Raw genomic sequence first — 19,864 nt, 5'->3', positions numbered from 1 at the left:
CGCCGGCCTCTGCGGGGCGCTCTGCCCCGCCTCCATTTTGGGTGAGGGCGGCGCGGCTTCACGGCGGGCCGGCCGGGGCCGGGCGCCGCCATCTTTGCTGTGGGCGGCCCGCCATGGCGGTGGCGGGGCTGTGGGGATGAAGGAGGGGCAGAGCCTGGTCCTTCAGCCCCGGGGCACCGGGAGAGGGTTTATTGCCTCTTTTTTGGGGCTTGCGTTGTTGGTGTCCCGGCCTCCGCAGCCCGCAGAGGTGTTGGGAGGTGTGGGGGTGTGAGCCCAGTCCCCAGAGCGTCCCCCCCCCCACCAGCAAAACCCCAAAGTGAGGAATAAGAACACAGAATCATAAAATCAGAGAATATTCTGAGTTGGAAAGGACCTACAGGGGTCATGGAGTCCAACTCCTGGCACCGCAGGGGCGTACCCAAAATTTCTGACCATACAGCCACAGGACTATATAGCCATAGGACTATATAGCCACACGACCATATAAGCACATGACCATATAGCTATACGACCATATAGCCACACAACCATATAACCAGAGGACCATATAGCCATACGACCATATAGCCACACAATGATATAGCCACATGACCATATAACCACACGACCATACAGCCATACGACCATATAGCCATATGACCATATAGCCACACAGCTATATGACCAACAGCACAAGGCGGCCACCAGGACCCCAATTCCCCTTCCTTTTGGGCTAAGGCGAGAGCGAGACGTAGACGAGCGTGGCGGCGATCAATCCGATGCTGAAGCACACCTTGAGGAGGTGCGGCACCGAGCTGGAGCGCGGCCCCGAGCGCCCAGCCGCGCCGCACAGGGGCTGGAGGACGCGCTGCCTCTGGGTCAGGATGGCGGCGCGGGCGCCCCGCCAGGCTCCCGGGCCCCGCAGGCGGTACTGGTAGGGCGTGCAGGGCCCCAGCAGCACCTCCAGCGCCAGCGGGGGGTCGGTGAGGAAGAGCAGGGGCAGGTTGGGCTTGACGCCCAGCTGGCAGGCCAGCTCGTCCATGTAGGGGATGTAATCCACCTGGATGGTGTGCCGCCGGCTCGCCACGTACCTGCGGGCAGGGAGGGAGGCTCGGTGTGTGGGCACCGGGGAAGGGGTGACGGCAGGGGGAATGCTTTGTAGGGTCCTTACCGCTTGGCCATCTTCTCCTTGGTTTGTGCAATGTCGGCCAGCATGGTGCTGGTTGGCGGCAGCTCCTGCAGCCCTGGGGAAGGAGAGGGAGGAGGGAGAGCCGTGCTCCCGGCTGACGTGGGCCTCTGTACCCGGTATGGCCTCTGCTCGTGCTTTGCCACCAAGCAGGGAGCAAGAGGGAGGCATGTGCAAAGAAAGAAAAGGGAGAAAGTAGGCTGCAGGCAAGAAGACCTGTTACCAACCCCGCAAGATTAAAAAGTGCAAGGCTTGTTGTGAAATGCAGTGTTGGTTTTTGTTCCTACACAGGAGGAGAACAAAAGGAGGAGGAGGTGCCACCAGCTGAACGACTTGGCTTTGCTGCACCTGGAAGATCCTGGCTGCACCCTCCACCCACCTCGCTTACCCTTGAAGATGTGGGTGGCCCAGCGACACTGGAGCTCCGAGATGGGCATGATGGCTCCCAGGGGCTGGATGAAGCCGATGAAAGCCAGCGTTGGCTTCTCCAGGCCGACGGGAAACATGAATTTGTAGAGAGAGGCCTGGTTCTCCACCACCTTCACACACTCCTCGAGGAAGGGGAAGGAGAAGCTGTACCCCGTGGCAAAGACCACGGCGTCGATGTCTTCCCTGGTGCCGTCCTCGAAGATGGCAGATGTCTCCGTGAACTCCTGGACGTTGGGCTTCACCCGCACCCTGCCCGAAATGATGCGGTTGGGCAGGTCGTCGTTGATGGTCGCGTGCTGACTGAGGGCCCTGGAGGACACAGACAGAGCTCGTGGGGCCAGGCTGGGGGCACCAGCAGGTCCCCGCGGCACTGCCTGGGTGCTCACCGGTGCTGGGGCTGCAGGCCGTAGAGTGAGTGGTCAAAGCGGGCGTTGAGCTTCCTCTCTAGCACAAAGTTGCTCACGGAGAGGGGCAGCAGGTTCTGGAGGAGCTGGATGAAGCGGCTGAGGTAGGAGAAGTCGAAGGGGTAGCCACCTTCCGCCACCCGGTGCATCACCCAGGCCCCGCGCTTGGTGCTGAGGAAGACCTGGGAGGAAGGAGAAGGGAGGCAGCGGTGTCGAGCCACGTCCCACTGTGGTCCCGTTCAGGTACTCTTATATATGATATGCTGGCGTATTATATTATAGGCTCTGGAGGGCTGGGCCCTACTGTGCCCCTTGGGTGGATTGAGAGGGGATGAGGCGCTTTGGATGGGTGCAGTGCTGGAGGGAGGGCAGATATTGTTTGGTGCCCTCTGGAATCGGATCGCTCTTTCAATAAATACCCTAGTGAGGGACATTTCACCTGAAGCTTGCTGCCGACCCAAACTCAGATTGCTTGGGCTGGGAATAAAATCAGGCTGGGAGCAAAGAGGAGCAGGAGAGTGTCGAGCCTGGCTGGCTCCGCAGCTCACCTGCTTGGCCGTGTGGCTCAGCTCCACCGCGATATCGATGCCCGAATTCCCGGTGCCGACCACCACGACCTGCTTCCCCGTGAAGGCCCGCGGGCTCTTGTAGTCCCGGCTGTGCAAGTACCAGCCCTCAAAACTCTCCAGCCCTGCAAGAAAAGAGCAAAGCCGTGCCGGGTGCGGGTGGGTGGCCTCGGGAGAGGTAAGCACCTGGTGGCAGGGGCGCGGGGCGTACCGGGGAAGGCGTGCAGCGGGAGGTGCGCGTCGGTGTGGTGCCCGGTGCACACCAGCACGGCGTCAAAGACATCTGACTGCTGCTTGCCCTCGCTCTCGGTCACCACCTCCCAGCGGCCCGTGGAGGCGAAATCGGGGCTCTTGGACACGCGGCACACGCTGGTCTGGGCAGGGGGGAGCGGGAATCAGCGTTTCGTGCCCCCCGACCCCTGTGTCCCCCCCCAAGGTCCCCGTCTCTCACCCCGAAGCGGACGTGCTGCAGCAGGTCGAAGCGCCAGGCGTACATGCGGAAGTACTCCATGATCTTGGAGTGGTGCATGTAGTTGGGGAAGTCGTCGGGGATGGGGAAGTCGCTGAAGCACATCATCTCCTTGGAGGTGTTGATGATGACGGAGCGGTAGATGCTGGCGCGGCCCTCCTCGGGCTGCTCCTGCGGGCGCGGGGCACGGCTCAGCGCCAGCCAGGGGGAGATTCGAGGGGTTCCCAAAGCCCCCTGTGGTGCCACTGCCCCACGAGCCCCACAGGGTGCTGGTGTCAGCTCAGTGGCTGTTCCTGCTCTCAGTGTCTCTGCCTTGGCTCTGCTCCATCGCCGTTCCACACCCACCACGGGCAAAAGCAGCGTTGTTGTAGCCAAGCAGCCCCAAAACCCAGGCTGGTGCCGTGCAGCGTGCCCCAGGCTCCCGTGCTCGTGGCAGGGCAGGGCAGGGCAGCGCGGCACGCCTGGTTGGCGGGGGTCCCGGCGAAAAGAGGCAGCAGCAGCGCTCGGCGGGGGCAGGAACAAATCCGGGGGTTCCCCCGGGCAGGCAGCGCCTGGTGCCGGTGCGTGGGAGAGGCAGAGGAGCAGGGAGAGGAGCAGCCCAGGCTGCCAGGGCTGGGCTGGGCAGGAGGGGACGGGGACAGGTAGGGAAGGGACACCACCAGCAGCAGGGCAGCTGGGGAGCTGTGGGGTGGGCACAGGGGATGGGAGGGGTGGGAGAGAAGCCAGCGGGGAAGGGAGGGGATGGGAAGAGCGAAGCCAGAGCAGCGAGCCCCGGGGTGAGGGCTGGCCCCAACCGTGGGTCCATGGGCAGCCTGAAATGGTGTGGGGCTTACCTGGAAGCGCCACAGCCCCCCGATGTCCCCGCTCCTCTCAAAGCAGGTGGGCTCCAGCCCCTCGTCCAGGCAGCATTTCAGGGCGCACAGGCCCGAGGCGCCGGCACCGATGACGGCCACTCTCTGGGCAGCCATGGCCGGCGGTGGCAGCAAGGTGAGGCTGGCGGGGGGCACAGGAGGCGTGCGGGGCCGCTCGGGCAGCACCAGGCGTCCCGGTGCTTCCCAGCAGGGGTGGCCGAGGGCAGCGGGGGCATTGCGAGAGGTTTCATCCAGACGTGATCTACAGGTTCCCACGGCGCCGCGCCACACCTCCCGCCCGCCCTCCCTCCCTCCGCAAAGGGGTCATTATCTTCGGGAAGCACTTCACCACCTCGGAGAGCCACCCCCAGGAATTTCCTGGGTGTGGGGGCTGAGCCGTGGCCCCGCTCCAAATTTTGGCAAGTCACGGGGTGGAAAACGAGATGGGGGGGATGCTCCGGGCACCGCTGCCAGCCTCGGTGTGTGGTGGCCGGGGCAGCCGGCGCTGTGCCAGGTCCCCAACCCGTGTCCCCATGGGGCCGTGTGTGACAGGGTGGGACAGATCCGTGCTGCTGTCACCCTGGCATCTGCTCCAGCTCCGCGTGCCCCAGACAAGGCTGCTTTGCTGTGGATGTATGGGTGTGTATGCATAGCCCAAGCTGTGCGTGTCCCCAGCACGCAGGGGGATGTGAATAATAGGACAGGTTCCTGGCTCTGTTTAAGACACTTTAATCCAGTTAGAAAATTCACCGTGCCTTCGCCGTGAAGGTATCAGCATCGGAGGAGGCCCCTTGGGTATGCAGGTGACAGAACAGCCCGGCCAGTCCCCGCTGGGTGCCAGCGGTGCCTGAGCAGGGTGGGGTTTTCCCTACACAAGGGCAGGGTTTTTCCCCCATCCCGCTGCAGCCGCGGGGCATTATTTGGGGCTGCCACATCTGGGAGGCTCCAGTGCCTCAGCTTTGCTGCTCAGGGCCGTGCCAGCAAGCGGATCGCCCTCCGGGCACGGGGGGCACGGCTGCCGTGGGGACGCACGGCCCCCCCCTGCCCTTGCCAACCCCACCAGGCAGCGAGCGGGGGCCTAGAGGAGGAGGAAGATGACGGCGAAGACGGCCACGGCCACGGCCAGCTTGCGGAGGAGCGGCAGGACGGAGGCCGAGCTGTTCTCCTCCACGGGCCGCGTCTGCAGGGGCTGGAGGACGCGCTGCCGCTGGGTCAGGATGGCGGCGCGGGCGCCCCGCCAGGCTCCCGGGCCCCGCAGGCGGTACTGGTAGGGCGTGCAGGGCCCCAGCAGCACCTCCAGCGCCAGCGGGGGGTCGGTGAGGAAGAGCAGGGGCAGGTTGGGCTTGACGCCCAGCTGGCAGGCCAGCTCGTCCATGTAGGGGATGTAATCCACCTGGATGGTGTGCCGCCGGCTCGCCACGTACCTGCGGGCAGGGAGGGAGGGCTGGAGCCCCTTCTCTGCTGGCACGTAGCCACGGGAGCCCATCGGCAGCCCCCGCTAGCCCACGGTGCCCCTGCCTCATCCCAGCTGGTTCCTGGCGGGGTCTTACCGCTTGGCCATCTCTTCCTTCTTGTGCTTGATGTCAGCCTCCATGGCGTGCCTCGGCGGCAGCGTGCTCAGCCCTGGGGGGAAGAGGCACAACTCAGGGGGCTGCACGAGCAAAGGCACGGCTGGCTGCTGCCTCCCAGACACGGCTGGGCACCGTCTGCCCCAGCTGTGGGGCTGCAGGCTCCGGGGGCGTTTTGCCTCGCTTACCCTTGAAGACGCGGGTGGCCCAGCGACACTGGAGCTCCGAGATGGGCATGATGGCTCCCAGGGGCTGGATGAAGCCGATGAAAGCCAGCGTCGGCTTCTCCAGGTCGACGGGGAAGACGTATTTGTAGAGGGAGACCTGGTTCTCCACCACCTTCACACACTCCTCGAGGAAGGGGAAGGAGAAGCTGTACCCCGTGGCAAAGACCACGGCGTCGACGTCTTCCCTGGTGCCGTCCTCGAAGATGGCAGATGTCTCCGTGAACTCCTGGATGTTGGGCTTCACCCGCACCCTGCCCGAAATGATGCGGTTGGGCAGGTCGTCGTTGACGGTCGGGTGCTGGTCGAAGACCCTGGAGGACACAGAAGGAGCCGTCAGGGCAGCGGGGTGGGGAGAATCTGCGGTGTCCTGCCCCAGGGCGGGGCTCGTCCCCGGGGGTGGCGTTGGAGGGCGCGTCCCTCGTCACCTGTGCTTTGGCTTCAGGCCGTAGTGCGCGTGGTCGAACCTCATGTTGAGCTGCCGCTCCGCGAAGCCGCTCGCCATGGAGGAGGTGAGCAGCTGCTGCATCAGGGCCTTCAGGCGGGTGGTGAAGACGATGTCGATGGGGTAGCCCTGCTGCCCAACGCGGTTGAAGATCCACGCGCCGCGGCGGGTGCTGAGGAAGACCTGGGCGAACGGGAAAGTCACCTCCTGAGAGCTGTGGTGGTCGTGGGGACACCAAAGACCCCCCCAAATGGGTGTCCTCGGGGAGATGGTGGTCCCAAGCCTGCGGTGTCCCCCCTTGGGGACGGTGCCACCGGGCACGGGGATGCTCTGCCCGTGGGGACCCCGCTGCTGCTGCTCACCTGCTTGGCCGTCTGGCTGATCTCCACAGCCAGGTCTGAGCCCGAGTTCCCGATCCCGATGATAACGACCCTCTTGTCCCTGAAGTCCTGCGGGTCCTTGTAGTCACGGCTGTGCAGGTAGCGGCCCTTGAACTTCTCGATGCCTGTGGGGAGGGAGGAGGGATGCTGTGCCAGGCTGGAGGCCACCCCAAAACGAAGCAGGATCCGTGCTGTGACCCCGGGGAGCCTTCCCTGGCTCTGCCAGACCCACCCCAAGGCCAAACCACGCAGGAAAACCCCATGGAACCGGGAGAAAAAGCAGCGAGGAGAGCAGGCACAGCCACAGCACGGCTTTTGGGGGGCTTTTTTTTCACAGCGAGGGGCGCGGGGCGTACCGGGGAAGGCGTGCAGCGGGAGGTGCGCGTCGGTGTGGTGCCCGGTGCACACCAGCACGGCGTCAAAGACATCTGACTGCTGCTTGCCCTCGCTCTCGGTCACCACCTCCCAGCGGCCCGTGGTGGCGAAATCGGGGCTCTTGGACACGCGGCACACGCTGGTCTGGGCAGGGGGGAGCGGGAATCAGCGTTTTGCAGCCCCCTGGACCCTCATGTCCCCCCCCCAGGTCCCCGTCTCTCACCCCGAAGCGGATGTGCCGCAGCAGGTCGAAGCGCCGGGCGTACATGCGGAAGTACTCCATGATCTTGGAGTGGTGCATGTAGTTGGGGAAGTCGTCGGGGATGGGGAAGTCGCTGAAGCACATCATCTCCTTGGAGGTGTTGATGATGACGGAGCGGTAGATGCTGGCGCGGCCCTCCTCGGGCTGCTCCTGCGGGCGTGGGGCACAGCTCAGTGTCCCTCTGTCCCCGGCCCCGTGCAGGTCACTGCCTCGTGACGGAGCCAGGGGGGTTCTGTCACCGTGAGGCTCCCCAGGACCCACCGGGACGTGCACGGATCCTGCCCCAGGACCGCCCCGTGGCCGGCTTCGGTGCCCTGCTGACACCCGCAGCCAGCACGGCTTACCTCCAACCTCTTACCTCAAACCTCCACAGCCCGCCGATGTCCCTGCTCCTCTCGAAGCAGACGGGCTCCAGCCCCTCGTCCAGGCAGGCTTTGATGGCGCACAGCCCGCTGCTGCCCCCGCCGATGACGGCCACCCGCCTCGCCATGCCGCCCTGCGCCACCCAGCCTCGGCCGGGGCCGCTTGTGGCCTGGTTTTATGGCGCTCGGCGGCGAGGGGGAGCCTCCCCTGCCCTCACTCCTCCCACGGAGCCACGGGGCAGGCTGCCAGCTCTTGGCTCGCTCCGGCTGCTTCGTTTTTCCGGCAGAGATTTGGGCCAGCAGCCGCCCCGGCACCCGCTTGGGGTCCCCCGCTGCGGGGGACACCTCGGGGGGCTGCCCGGAGCGGGGCAAGGGGCAGCTCAGCCCCGCGGTGTGCACGCTGGAAAATCAAACATTGCCTTGAACTTTTACCTGCAGGATTATCGGGATCAGCCCAGACCTGCTTACGCCGAACGCCGCTGGTACCCTGTGGGTGGGTGAAGTGGCTCTGGCAGCCCCGGGGGCACCCTCCCCGCGTCACCCACGTCCCCGCAGCCGTGGCTCGCTCCTGGCCGCCCCGTTCCCAGCCCCGCAGCCCCCCTCGGCTCTGCTGGGACCCCTCTGCCAGCTCCACGGGGCCAGCACAAGGAGGACAGCTCGTCTGGGCTTTCCTCCCGTCCCTCCCCACCCCGCTGCGCTGCGAAATGGCTGCACGGCTTGCTGTCGTGCTGTCCCCTCTCCTTTGGCAGCTGCCAGAGGAACCGAAAGTCCCCACAGGCCGGGACTCTGCCCCCGCTGTGCTCATGACCACAACCTCTGTGCTGCATGGGACGGGCTGCCCGGCACCCTGCTGCCCTCGCCGTGGCCTCGTGTGGGCATCAGTGCCATGGCTTTTTGTTTTTTTAACTTAATTTTTTTCCAGGGACTTAATGGCTACGAGCAGCCCCACCTGGCCCCACTTGTTCCTCACACCCCCAGCGCTATTTAAGCACTGCCCAGAGCCCTCGCTCCCTGCCTGCCGTGCCTGCAGCCTCGCCACCATCAGTTTCCTGATTATCTGCACTCTTGGCTCATTTTGCAAGGTACGGTGGGATCAGCCCTGGCTGGCAGAGTCCCTGCCAGCTCTGCTGTTGCCCTCTACTCCCCCGCGATGCCTTCCCCCATAGGGCAGAAGGGGATTGCTGAAGCCCTGTTCCTCGCCTGCCGCCCAGTGGAAGGAGCAGCCTCACCTTCGGGAGGGTTTCGGGGAACGCAGGCAGGGATCTGAGCAGCCCTGGGCTGGGTGAGGGTCACGGCTTTCCCCTAGCCCCCCAGCGAGGCGATTCCCGCAGCAAGGGGGAACGTTTTAAGGCCCCAGGAGAGGGTGAGGCAGGAGCCGGACTCCCGGTGGTCCTCTCCTGCCAAGAAAAACTGGAAGAAAAGGTTGCCAGGATGAATGGCGGCAGTGCAGGGGAGCCGAGGCAGTTGGTACAGCTCCACGTTGTTGCCCCTGGGTGACTGAAAATCCCACAGAGGGGAGGAAAAGAGCTGCAAAGCTCTGCAAAGTGGCGTGAAGAGCAGGCTGCTGCTGCTGGGGGCTGCTTCCCCATCCCCTGGAGATCCCATGGATGGCCCAAACCCCCGGCTGCTCCCTTCCCTTCCCCGCAGCACTGGGAGCCAGGTGCCCGTGCCCCTGTTGGCCTTGGTGCAGCGCCTAAACCAGGGGCGATAGGAAGGAGACGCATTGCTCAGGAGGCAGAGCTCTTTATAAACCCGAGGACAGGCCCCAGCAGCAGCATCATCTGTATTTACAGCGCACAGCTAACCTGGGAAACTGCAGGGAAACCTCTGTGAAGCCCCAGCTATTCCACCCACCGCTGGCTAATGCAGCAGGTGCCTGGCGAGGGCACCCTGATTCACAGGATCAGCAGCGAGCTGCCAGGGGGTGCACAGACCCCTCCCCGGGCTCTGCATTGTCCCTGGGGAGCGCTCAGTGCCTGGAGCAGGGCAAGACAGCACCTAACCACAGGCCTGGGAGCCTGCAGTGTTGCTAGTGTGAAATTTTGGCTGGAGAACTATCAGTTCGAGTCCCGGTAGCCCCCTTTCTCTCTGTGTGCGTGTGTGGAGAGAACGGGGTGTGAGCCTCCTCCTCCGGGAGGCTCTCAGTGGGTCCAGAGAGCAAAGAGGGCAGGCGCGTTGAGCGGGGAGAGCCAGCAGTACTCCACCACGCCGTACAGCCCGTAGCCCAGCAGCAGGCCGAAGAGCACGTCCGTCACGTTGTGCCTGCCCAGCATCACCCTGGAGACGCCGACGACGAGGGCCCAGAGCACCACCAGCACCCGCAGCGGCACGGCGAGCACCAGGTGGTGCAGCACGAAGCGGCACACCAGGGCGGCGCGGGTGGCGTGGCCCGAGGGGAAGGAGTACTTGTCCACCGAGACGGTGACGAACATGTCCATCTTGTTGTGCGTGGGCCGCGGCCGCCGCACGATGCCTTTCACCACCGCCACCAGCACCAGGTCCAGCAGCAAGGCTAGGAGGAGGAAGAGGAGTGAGAAATAAGGTTAATTTCCTCGTGGGAGATGAGACAAAAAACAGGAGGCGAGTTGTGAACTAAGGAAACGCAGAGCTACCAATGCCTGCCCAGAGAAGGCAGTCTGCTTCTGCCCGAGCACACCTCCATCAGCACTCTGCTGTACGGCATTTATTGGTGTAAAACCTGGCATTCGCAGCTCAGGGCTCAAATCCTGCCTTGTTTTGAAAGCCCCAGCAGGGTTAACGTTCCCTCCTGCCTCTGCTGACTCAGCATGGCTCTGCACGCCCTGCTTTGACCCAGGTAAATGATCAATCCACCTCAGCTGCGCCTTGGTGTGAGGGGGGGTCCCTGTGTCCTCAGTGGGTCTGGGGGCTTGCAGCTCCACATCTGGCTTCTCCCTGCTGCTGAGGGCCCTGGTGTACAAGTTAAACACCCCGTTTTTTAAGAGCTGAGTAAAGGGTGAACTAAACAACAGCAGCTTGCTCCCAGGAGTCTAAAGGCTGCTGTGGCAGAAGTCAGAGGTGAAATGTCTGAGAAATGCTCCGTCAGGACTTGGCAAGAGCAGCTGCTCGCACCGGGCAGCGCCTTCGCTATCTCAGCCCAGCTCGTGGTGCTGGCAGGAGCTGCTTCTTTCAGGGAAAGCTTGTCTGAGAGACTGATTTCTGCCCTATGGCCTGTGCCTGGGCACAAAGTCCTTCCTTCGGTCACTTTAGTTTACTCCCTTTGGTTAATCATTTAAGAACAAATGTTATTTGTTTTTTTTTTTTTTTTTTTTTTTTTTTTTTTTTTTTTTTCTTAGAAGTAAACCTAGTTCAATCACTTCTTTTGGGAGATTCAGCTCATTCCCCATGTGGGTGCTGCAGGACCCCAAGGTGGGTGGCTCTAGCTGGACGCAGCCCTGGTGCCAGAACAAGCTTGCTCTGAGTAATGGTTTTATACTAAAACAGGGCAGATTTAGATTAGATATTTGCAATAAATTCTTCACTATGAGGGAGGTGAGGCACTGAACAGGCTGCCCAGAGAAGCGGTGTTTGCCCCATCCCTGGAAGCGTTCAGGGCCAGGCTGGATGGGGCTGGGGGCAGCTTGGGCTGGTGGGAGGTGTCCCTGCCCGTGGCAGGGGGTGGAACTGGGTGGGTTTTAAGGTCGTTTCCAACCCAAACCATTCTATGGAAAGAGGGCAGAAGCCACCAGCTCCCTTCCCACCAGTGCTGTAATTTAGCCACGTGCTGCTAAATGGAAAAGATGCACGAAAGCATACACTTCCCACCAAACAAACTGAGGTTCAAACAATCACTGTGAGACACCTATAATTTCCCAACTTAAAAGTTGGGAATCCAGAAAGGTCTGTTGTTCTGGCGCTACCGCTGCTTCAAAGCGAGCAAAAATGAATTTACATATACCTCCCAGGACAGGATGCTGGAGGGAAAGAGTACAGCACCAGGTGTGATTAAAATGCATGCTTTGGGTGAAGTTTTCACATTGGCTTTTACAGATCAGTGCCTGCAGCGAGCCCACGGGCGCAGTGTTTGGAAACTGGAGCAGCCACCCGGATGCCACACGGACACAGGTTTTTGGAAGCCGGAGCAGCCACCCATGTACCGCATGGGCACAATGTCTGGAAGCTGGAGCAGCCACCCAGGTACTGCAGCTCCGGGCAGACGTGCCAGCTGCTGGGAACCAGACGGCTCCCCCCGGGCTGTGACACCCAGCTTTCCTCAGCTCTTCCCCACCCCTCTGGCCCCATCCTCCCGCCGTGTTGGCCCCCTCCCGGCCTCACCGAAGAGCAGGTTGAGCAGCACCTCCCTGGCGGCTGAGCTGTCACTCTGGCAGAGCCCGTAGAAGGTGCCCAGCAGCCAGGGGATGCCGTGCCCCGACACCTCCACCACCTTCAGCAGCGGCCGGGCGCTGCCCCAGGCCGAGGCCTCCCCGGCGCACACTCCCAGGCGCTTGGAGGCCCAGAGGTCGACGGCGAGCAGGGAGCTGAGGGCGATGCCCACGAAGGACGGGTTCAGCCTCATGCAGTCCTCCTCGGGCAGCGGTGGGGGCGCGGAGCCCCCGGACTCACGGCGGCGGTTCGGGCTGTCCGGGGCTGTGGGGCTGCGCTGGCTCAGCAGGGACACGAACTCCGGGCGGCCGGCGCGGCGCTCGCGGCTGCTGCGAGGGCTGGGCATGGCGCCGGGATGGGGACCGAGACCGGGATGGGACCAGACCTGGAGAGGCCAAGGCGGGTCACCCACTGCTGGGCTGCCTCCTGCTGTCACCTCACAGGCCCAGCTGCCCCCGGTGCCCCCCAGGTACCTCCCTGGTGTCCCTCAGTGCCCTTGGGTATCCCCGAATATCCCTCTGGTGCCTCCTGTACTCCCCCAGTGCCCTCTGGTACCCTCCCAGTATCCCTTCAGTGCCCCCAGTACCTCCCAAGTACCCCCTGTACTCTCCCAGTGCCCTCCGGTACCCTCCCGGTATCCCCTCAGTGCCCCCAGTATCCCCCAACTACCCCTCCGGTGCCCCCTGTACCCCTCCGGTACCTCTCGGTGCCCTCTGGTACCCTCCCAGTATCCCCTCATTGCCCCCAGTACCTCCCAAATGCCCCCTGTACTCTCCCATTGCCCTCCAGTACCCTCCCAGTATCCCCCAAGTACCCCTCTGGTGCCCCTTGTACCCTCCCGGTACCTCCCCAGTGCCCTCTGGTACCCTTCCAGTACCTCTTGGTGCCCTCCGGTACCCTCCCAGTATCCCCTCAGTGCCCCCAGTATCCCCCAACTACCTCTCCGGTGCCCCCTATACCCTCCCAGTATCTCTCCGGTGCCCTCCGGTATCTCCCCGGTGCCTCCCGGTACCCCTCCGGTTCCCCCTGTACCCCTCTGGTGCCCACCAGTATCCTCCCAGTCTCCCCCAAGCCCCCCCTCCGGTGCCCCTTGTACCCTCCTGGTACCTTCCCGGTACCCTCCGGTACCTCTCGGTGCCCACCAGTACCCTCCCAGTATCCCCTCAGTGCCTCCCAGTAACCTCCCAGTCTCCCCTAACTCCCCCTCCGGTGCCCCCTGTACCCTCCCGGTACCTCCCCGGTGCCCCCTGCGGTCCCCCGGTACCCCCTATACCCCCCCTATACCCCCCCGGTACCCTCCCGGTCCCCCCCCAGTCTCCCCTCAGTGCCCCCAGTCTCCCCCGGGCCCCCCCCCGGTGCCCCTTGTACCCCCCCTATACCCCCCCGTTACCCCCCGTACCCCCCGTTCCCCCCGGTGCCGCCCCCCGTTACCACAGCGACCGCACCGGGCGCCGCCGCCTCCTTCCTTTCCCCTAGCGGCGGTGCCGGCGGACGGTGGCCGCCGAGGGCCTGAAAAGCAGCGGCGGCGGCGCCTTCGCCCTCCCGGTGCCGGTGCCGGTGCCGGTGCTGGGCGGCGATGGCGATGATGCCGGGGCTGGGGGGGAGCGGGCGCTGTGCCCCGCGGCTGGGCGGGGGGTGAGCTCGGTGCCACCGGCAGGGAGGAGCAGGCAGCGGCCATGGGTTGCCTGCAGAGCGTGGCGTGCAAGGCGCGGGTGCGGCGGGAGCAGATCGTGGTGTCCGACGTGTCCGCCACCATCGAGCCCGCCGCCACCGCCATCGAGGAGAGCTCGCCCGTGGTGCTGCGCTACCGCACGCCCTACTTCCGCGCCTCCGCCCGCGTCCTCATGCCGCCCATCGCCCGCCGCCACACCTGGGTGGTGGGCTGGATCCAGGCCTGCAACCACATGGAGTTCTACAACACCTACAGCGACCTCGGCGTGTGAGCTGCGGGCGTGTGGGGTGGCGGCGGTGGGGTGCGTGGTGGGGTTGGTGTGATGTCTTGGGGGCGGGGTGAGGGGCTGCCGGGGGTCCCGGTGTCGTTGCGTGGTGGGGATGGGGGCTCTGGGGCTGTGCTGTAAGGGGTTGGAGGTTGCAGTGTGGTGCTGTGAGGTGGTGGGGTCGCGGCACTATTATGTGATGGGGATGGAGGGCCTGGTGCCGTTCCTTAAGGGGTCAGAGACCCCATAGTGGTGCTGTGAGGTGATGGGGTCCCAGCACTACTATGTGATGGGGATGGAGGTCGTGGTACCATTATGTGATGGGGATAGAGGTCCTGATGCTGTTCCTTAAGAAGTCAGAGACCCCACAGTGGACCTGAGAGGTAATGGGGTCCCAGCGCAGTTACATGATGGGGACCGAGGGCCTGGTGCCATTCCGTGAGGGGCCAGAAACCCTAGTGTGGTTCTGTGAGGTGATGGGGTCCCGGTACCGTTATGTGATGGGGATGGAGGTCCTGGTGCCATTATGTGATGGGGATGGAGGTCCTGGTGCCATTCCTTAAGAGGTCAGAGACCCCATAGTGGTTCTGTGAGGTGATGGGGTCCCAGTGCAGTTCCATGATGGGGACAGAAGGCCCTGGTGCCATTCTGTAAGGGGTCAGAGGCCACAGTGTGGTGCTGTGAGGTGATGGGGTCCCGGCACCACTATGTTATAGGGATGGAGGTCCTGGTAACATTACGTGATGGGGACAGAGGACCTGGTACCATTCCTTAAGAGGTCAGAGACCCCAGTAAGGCCCTGTGAGGTGATGGGGTCCCGCTGCCATTACATGATGGGACAGAGGCCCTGGCACCATCCCATAAGGCACCACAGACCCCATAGCAGTCCTGTGAGGGGGTGGGCCCCCAGCGTGGTCCTGTGAGGGGTCAGGGACCCCGGTGCCATTACACGATGGGGACAGAGGCCCCAGCACGGTTCCCCGCTGTCCTCCCTTGACGCCATGGCCTCGTGTCCCTTGTTGCCGCCCTGCTGGGAGTGTTTTGAGCTGAAACCCCTTGAAGGCTCCACGCAGGTGGCTCAGGAGGACACCAAGGAGCACATCTGCAGCCAGGCCCATCCCCGGCCCGTCCCACCGACCTCATTTCTCCCGGTTCCTTCCCCGGGAGCAGCAGAGCCCTGATTTCTCTCAGGCAGTGAGGGGGGGCTCGCAGAAAGCCCCATGGGGCCCGCGTGGCCCCAGCTGCGGCTGGAGCAGCTCCCCCGACCCCAATCTGCCTGGGGCCCTGCCTTTGCCTCGAGGTGCGGTGACGTTCCCATTTTTTTTGGGTAAAGATACTGGCATGAGGTGAGCCTGACCTGCCTCGAGACAGACCCAGCACAGGTGATCCTTGACTACCTCTCGCTCTGGGTGGCTTTAAATTTAAAATCATGGATTCAGCATCCAAATCATGTGGGTTTTCCCATTCTCAGGACTTTAGGAAAGATGCCCGGGAGCTGGGCTAGGGCTCGCCAGAGCCAGGTGGCCGCCGTCCCCGCTCCCAGCTCGTAGCGGCCACGTGGAGATCCCCTGCCTCGCCGCGCCCGCCTGGCGGTGTTCGTGTGGGCCGCAGCCAAGATTTTGGCTGGAATTTCCCCCCCCCCCACAACCCCAGCAGCGCGGCAGGGATTTCATCACAGCGGCAGCAGGCGTAATTGTGATATTTAATTGCTGCACATGTGTCTCAGCCTATATTTAGGGGTGTAAGAACGGCAGACGGAGCTGCAGGCATGGGGGGAGCTGCTCCAGGCTCGGCGTGTGCGGTCGTGGCGGTGCTGCAGCTGACACACAGCGAGGTGTTTTTTTCTCTTTTTCTCCTTTCTTTCTTTAGATCCAGAGCTGATTAAGGAGAGCGTGACCCGCGAAAGGCTCAGAAATGAGTTTTGGCCCGTTTGGTTAGATGGCAGGTTAATTAAAATGCTGTTGTGCTGGCAGAGCGGAGGCTTCTGCTGGCCCCGACTGACTCAGCGAAGGAGCTGAAGACAAATTTGTGCTTGAATGAGGTCCTCGGTGGCTTCCTGCAGGTGGGAAGATGGTTCCCAAGCTCTGCTCTTGAGTCAGCACTGCCGGAGGGAGGATCTGGTGGCTGATGCCAGAGACGGGCTCTGGTGCGAGGCTCTGGCTGGGCACGAAGCCTCCGGTGACTGCAGGAGAAAGGGCTTTTTCTGGGGGATTTTGGTCTGAATCGTTATCCCTTTATCTGTGCTCTTTCCCCCTGGTCTAAAGCAGGTGCTGGCACACAGGGGCTTGCCTCAGTCCCTCCCTTGCTGTCTCCAATTCCCCGATAACCTGCCCCTTCTCTCTCCGTTCCCTAGGTCGAGCTGGGAGCTGCCCGACCTGCGAGAAGGAAGAGTAAAAGCCATCAGCGACTCCGATGGGGTGAGCTACCCCTGGTACGGCAACACCACGGAAACGGTGACCCTGGTCGGCCCCACGAACAAGATCTCCAGGTTCTCGGTGAGCATGAACGACAACTTCTACCCCAGCGTGACGTGGGCTGTCCCCGTGAGCAACAGCAACGTGCCGCTGCTGACCAGGATTAAAAGGGACCAGAGCTTCACCACCTGGCTGGTGGCCATGAACACCACCACCAAGGAGAAGATCATCCTGCAGACCATCAAGTGGAGAATGCGAGTGGACATTGAGGTCGATCCCATGCAGCTCCTGGGGCAGCGGGCACGGCTGGTGGGCAGGACTCAGCAGGAGCAGCCCCGGATCCTGAGCAGGATGGAGCCCATCCCGCCCAACGCACTAGTGAAACCCAACGCCAACGATGCCCAAGTCCTCATGTGGAGACCCAAGCGAGGCCAGCCCATCGTCGTGATACCGCCCAAGTAGCGCAGCACCGGGGCGCGTGCCGACGCGCGGGGTTCCTGAGCCAAAGCAGACCTCCTGGGTTCGCCTGCCTTTCGTAGCTGCGCTTGGAAACACGGCTTCTCCTCAGCTGGAAAGAGAGCGTCAGCCTGGCCCGGCCGCCGAGCTGGTGGATCCCCCAGGAGGTGGATTTGAGGGCTGGTGGCTGGAAAAGAGGCTGGCTTGGCTAACCACCTCCTGCTTCCCTGCAGGGAGACGTGAGGAGCGAGAGCGCCATCCAACCGTGCCTGTGGCAAATGCTGCTTCCACCCCGCCAGCCGTAGAAGAGTCGAGACCACGCCTGCCAGTCGGGGCGGGGGGCTCTGCGCAGCCGCCCTGCCCCTGGGTGTCTCTACCTATGCATTTGGGATGGATAATCAGCCCGTTGTCACGCTCGCTGGGACTTGGCAGGGCCTGGGAGCAGCGCGGGAGCCCGGTGACAGGGGGCGTCTGTGCCCGAGAGGGGCTCCCCGCAGCGGGACGTTTTGCATGCATCTCGGTGTGTTTGGAGTAGTCGTGAACGTAGGAGGTGGCGTAGTTCATTCCCGTCTTGGAGTGAGACCTAAGGGCAGGTTACCCGTCCCTTAGTTTTAAGGTGCACTAAATCTTTGCAGTTCCTCAACCTCCCCCTCCCCATCCCCGCCAGCCCTTTTCTTTCCTTTTTATTTATTTTATTTTATTTTTTTTCATTTTTTTTTTTGCAGAAGCAAAAATGAATCCTCAGCCAGCAGAGGAGCCGCGAGCGGCGCCTGTTTACCCAGGCGAGGGAGAGCAGGCAGTTACTGACGGCGTTTGCGTGGTAGCCAAAAATCCTTGGAGGTACTCCAGGATTCGGGTGCTTCCACTGCCGACGGGAGCCCGTGAGCGACAAGTTGGGCGCTTGCTCATCTTCCCTGCAAACGCCTGCTCGTGTGGGGACCTCATCCGGAGCCACCCGCGGAGCTGAGCAGCTCAGGGGTGCGCACGGGGAGGAGGAGGGCGCGCTGCCTCGTGCCGCTGCAGCTGTCTGGCAGATAAGGGATTCCTTTTTACTTGCCTTTCTCTTCTCCTCGCCCCCTGCCCTTGCCTCGCCGCCCGGACCGCTGGCATCGTTCTGGTCGGCGAGGAGGTGCTGGTGCTGCGGGCTGGGCGCTCAATTCCCTGCTTTTTTTGGCAGGGGAGCAACATTTTTTCTCTTTCAGCTGTGCCCTGGTGGTTGCACCCTCCTGGATGCAGCAGAGGCAGGAGCCACGGCGGCTCTGCCCCTGCCCAGGGCCAGCTTCGGGCTCCCTGTGTTCCCCGAGGGGACTGGGCAGATGAATGTGGCTTTTGCTGCTTTCCCTTCTCTCTTCGCTTCGCCCTGCTGTCCCTCTGTCTGTGAGGTTTTGCTGCTGCGGGGCTGTGGGGTGCTTCCCCAGCGTGGGACACGCACCCCGAGCCTCTGGGAGCCGCTCCCCGCAGGCAGAGGGACTCCCCAGGCGTCTTAGACCAAAAATCCCTGTGAAAACCCCAGGCTATTCATGATCCTCGGCAGCGTTCGCCACGGGTTCGGCTCCTTCTGTCCCTTCTGGGAGCGCCGCGTGCCGGCACCTCGAGCACTTCAGGCACTGTGGGCTGCGGCCCCGCTTGGCCTGGCGCCAGGCAGAGGGGTTTGGTGGGCTGGGATCCGGCGGATTTCGGGTCAGTGAGGGCTGGGTGAACCCTTCTGCGAGGAGGGCGTGAAGGGGAGGTAGGCACCGGGCTCTGGTTTGCTTTGCTCCCCTGCAGGGCGCCCCGTTTTTGGGAGATTCGGCCAGGGTTTTCATACCGACGCACAATCACAGCCATCGCTGACGTTTCCTTTCTCAAAAGTGTGCCTGGCAAGCCCTTGGAAACTTCGGGTCCAATTTGTTGTAAACTTTGAGGGAGGAGGCGGAGGGGGGAAGTACCTTTCGGTGTGAAATAAGAAAAAAAAACAAAAAAACAAAAAAAGTGTATTTTTGACCCGCTGGGGTTTTTCCCCCAGAGGCGATGGTCAGGGCAGCGGTGCTGGGAGCAGGGGGGTGCAGGTGTGGGGCCGCCTCCTCCCTCCTTCCCTGCTCCCAGCCGGCGCCTCGTTATCTCAGGGAGGATCCCGAGGTGCCCCCTTCTCCTCCATCCCCTGGCGTTTTTGGGGCCGTGCCCCCACGCCGCTCGGGCGCTGCGGGAAGCGTCCGTCCGTCCCTCTGGCTTCAGGGCATGGCTTCGTGGTGCAGGGGAACGCCTGCGGGGCAGGCGCCGGCACTGCCGCCCCTCTCCTCCCCGGCTTATTTATTTATTTATTCCCCTATTTGTATTTATTTATTTATTTATTTGGCGTTTATTTATTGATTTGTATTTATCGACGGCTGGAACGCGGGGCGGGAGGGGGGTCAGCAGGGGTGGCTGGGTCCCCCCCTATATCCCCCCCCTCCCTTCCCTGTGGATTTTGGGAGCGCCGACAGGGAGGGTTGCTCGCGGGCACCTGCTCCCATCCTGTCCCCTTTCGGGAGGGAAGGGAGAACTGGGGAAAAGGAAGGGGGACGACGCAGATGCCTGCAGGGAGGACGTCCCGTGCCCGTCCTTTCCCCGCAGAAGCCCCCTCGTGCCCCCTCCCCAGGCGCTGCGCTCCCTCCCGTGCCCGTCCCTATTTATCGGCCCGGCCTCCCGGTGTCTTTCTGTTTGGCTCGCGCTGAATTTGCTGTTGCCAATTTCCGGAGATGGTGATCGGAGCGAGGACGCGTGGGTGTCGCTACGGAGGAAAGAGAAGATCAGGTATTCTGCTGCCGTCTGGGGAAAATCGGAAGGAAGAGGAGACGAAAGCTGGTTTTGCAGAGTGCCTTAAACACAAATGACTTTACCGAGTAGGGGGCTTGGACTTCTGTCTTTGGATGTTATTGCAAACTCGAACAAACGTCGCATTTCACTTCTCTGGGATTAAAAGCAAAACGTTCGACCTGTGCTGGAACCCAGGTGTTCTGTCTGCTCGAGTAACTCCGGCTGCCTCGGGCTGGCAAACTCGCAGGGAGCAGAGGGATGCAGAGGGATGCTCACTGCCCTCTTCCCTTGGGCAATCAGATCAAGGGGAGGGCGTTTCTTGCCACGCTCCTGCAAGAAACCAGCAGCTCTCGCAGCTTGTGGGTGACTTGGGAAGCTGTCAAGCTTGGGGAGGCTGAGAAAATGCCCAGAGAAGGGAGGTTTCCCCTTTGGAATTGCAGC

At 62.8% G+C, this 19,864-nt stretch overlaps 4 protein-coding genes across 5 annotated transcripts; 1 reads left to right on the top strand and 3 right to left on the bottom strand.

Annotated features, from left to right (window-relative positions):
* Positions 1–712: 712 nt before the first annotated feature.
* Positions 713–4,001, bottom strand: LOC116492020 (dimethylaniline monooxygenase [N-oxide-forming] 5-like). The gene is made up of 8 exons (XM_032192427.1): positions 3,867–4,001; positions 3,016–3,204; positions 2,776–2,938; positions 2,547–2,689; positions 1,981–2,180; positions 1,554–1,903; positions 1,151–1,223; positions 713–1,070 (listed from the first exon to the last, which is right to left on the bottom strand). The coding sequence occupies exons 1-8, from the start codon at positions 3,999–4,001 to the stop codon at positions 713–715; spliced, it is 1,611 nt and encodes a 536-aa protein (XP_032048318.1).
* Positions 4,002–4,962: 961 nt separating this feature from the next.
* Positions 4,963–7,672, bottom strand: LOC116491995 (dimethylaniline monooxygenase [N-oxide-forming] 5-like). The gene is made up of 8 exons (XM_032192401.1): positions 7,497–7,672; positions 7,100–7,288; positions 6,858–7,020; positions 6,484–6,626; positions 6,105–6,304; positions 5,641–5,990; positions 5,435–5,507; positions 4,963–5,308 (listed from the first exon to the last, which is right to left on the bottom strand). The coding sequence occupies exons 1-8, from the start codon at positions 7,626–7,628 to the stop codon at positions 4,963–4,965; spliced, it is 1,596 nt and encodes a 531-aa protein (XP_032048292.1). The 5' UTR covers positions 7,629–7,672.
* Positions 7,673–9,238: 1,566 nt separating this feature from the next.
* PLPP6 (phospholipid phosphatase 6) lies at positions 9,239–13,308 on the bottom strand. Of its 2 annotated transcripts, none has more exons than XM_032192414.1 (3): positions 13,287–13,308; positions 11,794–12,226; positions 9,239–10,012 (listed from the first exon to the last, which is right to left on the bottom strand). In XM_032192414.1, the coding sequence occupies exons 2-3, from the start codon at positions 12,185–12,187 to the stop codon at positions 9,642–9,644; spliced, it is 765 nt and encodes a 254-aa protein (XP_032048305.1). In that variant the 5' UTR covers positions 12,188–12,226; positions 13,287–13,308; the 3' UTR covers positions 9,239–9,641. The 2 variants fall into 2 exon arrangements, with proteins under 2 accessions (XP_032048305.1, XP_032048306.1); XM_032192415.1 differs by having other exon boundaries at positions 13,273–13,300.
* Positions 13,309–13,517: 209 nt separating this feature from the next.
* FAM78B (family with sequence similarity 78 member B) lies at positions 13,518–17,312 on the top strand. Its single transcript, XM_032192491.1, has 2 exons — positions 13,518–13,780; positions 16,132–17,312. Exons 1-2 carry the CDS (start codon positions 13,518–13,520, stop codon positions 16,652–16,654), a joined length of 786 nt encoding a protein of 261 aa, XP_032048382.1. The 3' UTR covers positions 16,655–17,312.
* The last annotated feature ends 2,552 nt before the right edge of the window (positions 17,313–19,864 follow it).

Source organism: Aythya fuligula, chromosome 8 (genome assembly GCF_009819795.1).
Source record: "Aythya fuligula isolate bAytFul2 chromosome 8, bAytFul2.pri, whole genome shotgun sequence".
In the NCBI taxonomy this organism is placed as follows: domain Eukaryota; kingdom Metazoa; phylum Chordata; class Aves; order Anseriformes; family Anatidae; genus Aythya; species Aythya fuligula.
This window is presented reverse-complemented; position numbering and strand designations above follow the sequence as displayed.

Excerpts from the sequence above, each read along its gene's own strand:
- LOC116491995 (XM_032192401.1), bottom strand. The coding sequence starts at position 7,628 with ATGGCGAGGCGGGTGGCCGTCATCGGCGGGGGCAGCAGCGGGCTGTGC. Across the intron at positions 7,021-7,099 it reads TGCGGCACATCCGCTTCGGG|ACCAGCGTGTGCCGCGTGTC; the intron begins GTGAGAGACGGG and ends CCCCCTGCCCAG. Across the intron at positions 5,508-5,640 it reads GGCCACCCGCGTCTTCAAGG|GGCTGAGCACGCTGCCGCCG; the intron begins GTAAGCGAGGCA and ends TCTTCCCCCCAG.
- PLPP6 (XM_032192414.1), bottom strand. The coding sequence starts at position 12,187 with ATGCCCAGCCCTCGCAGCAGCCGCGAGCGCCGCGCCGGCCGCCCGGAG. Across the intron at positions 10,013-11,793 it reads GCTGCTCAACCTGCTCTTCG|CCTTGCTGCTGGACCTGGTG; the intron begins GTGAGGCCGGGA and ends TCCTCCTCCTAG.
- FAM78B (XM_032192491.1), top strand. The coding sequence starts at position 13,518 with ATGGGTTGCCTGCAGAGCGTGGCGTGCAAGGCGCGGGTGCGGCGGGAG. Across the intron at positions 13,781-16,131 it reads ACCTACAGCGACCTCGGCGT|GTCGAGCTGGGAGCTGCCCG; the intron begins GTGAGCTGCGGG and ends TCCGTTCCCTAG.
- LOC116492020 (XM_032192427.1), bottom strand. The coding sequence starts at position 4,001 with ATGGCTGCCCAGAGAGTGGCCGTCATCGGTGCCGGCGCCTCGGGCCTG. Across the intron at positions 1,904-1,980 it reads GGCCTGCAGCCCCAGCACCG|GGCCCTCAGTCAGCACGCGA; the intron begins GTGAGCACCCAG and ends TGTGTCCTCCAG. Across the intron at positions 1,224-1,553 it reads GGCCACCCACATCTTCAAGG|GGCTGCAGGAGCTGCCGCCA; the intron begins GTAAGCGAGGTG and ends CTCCTTCCCCAG.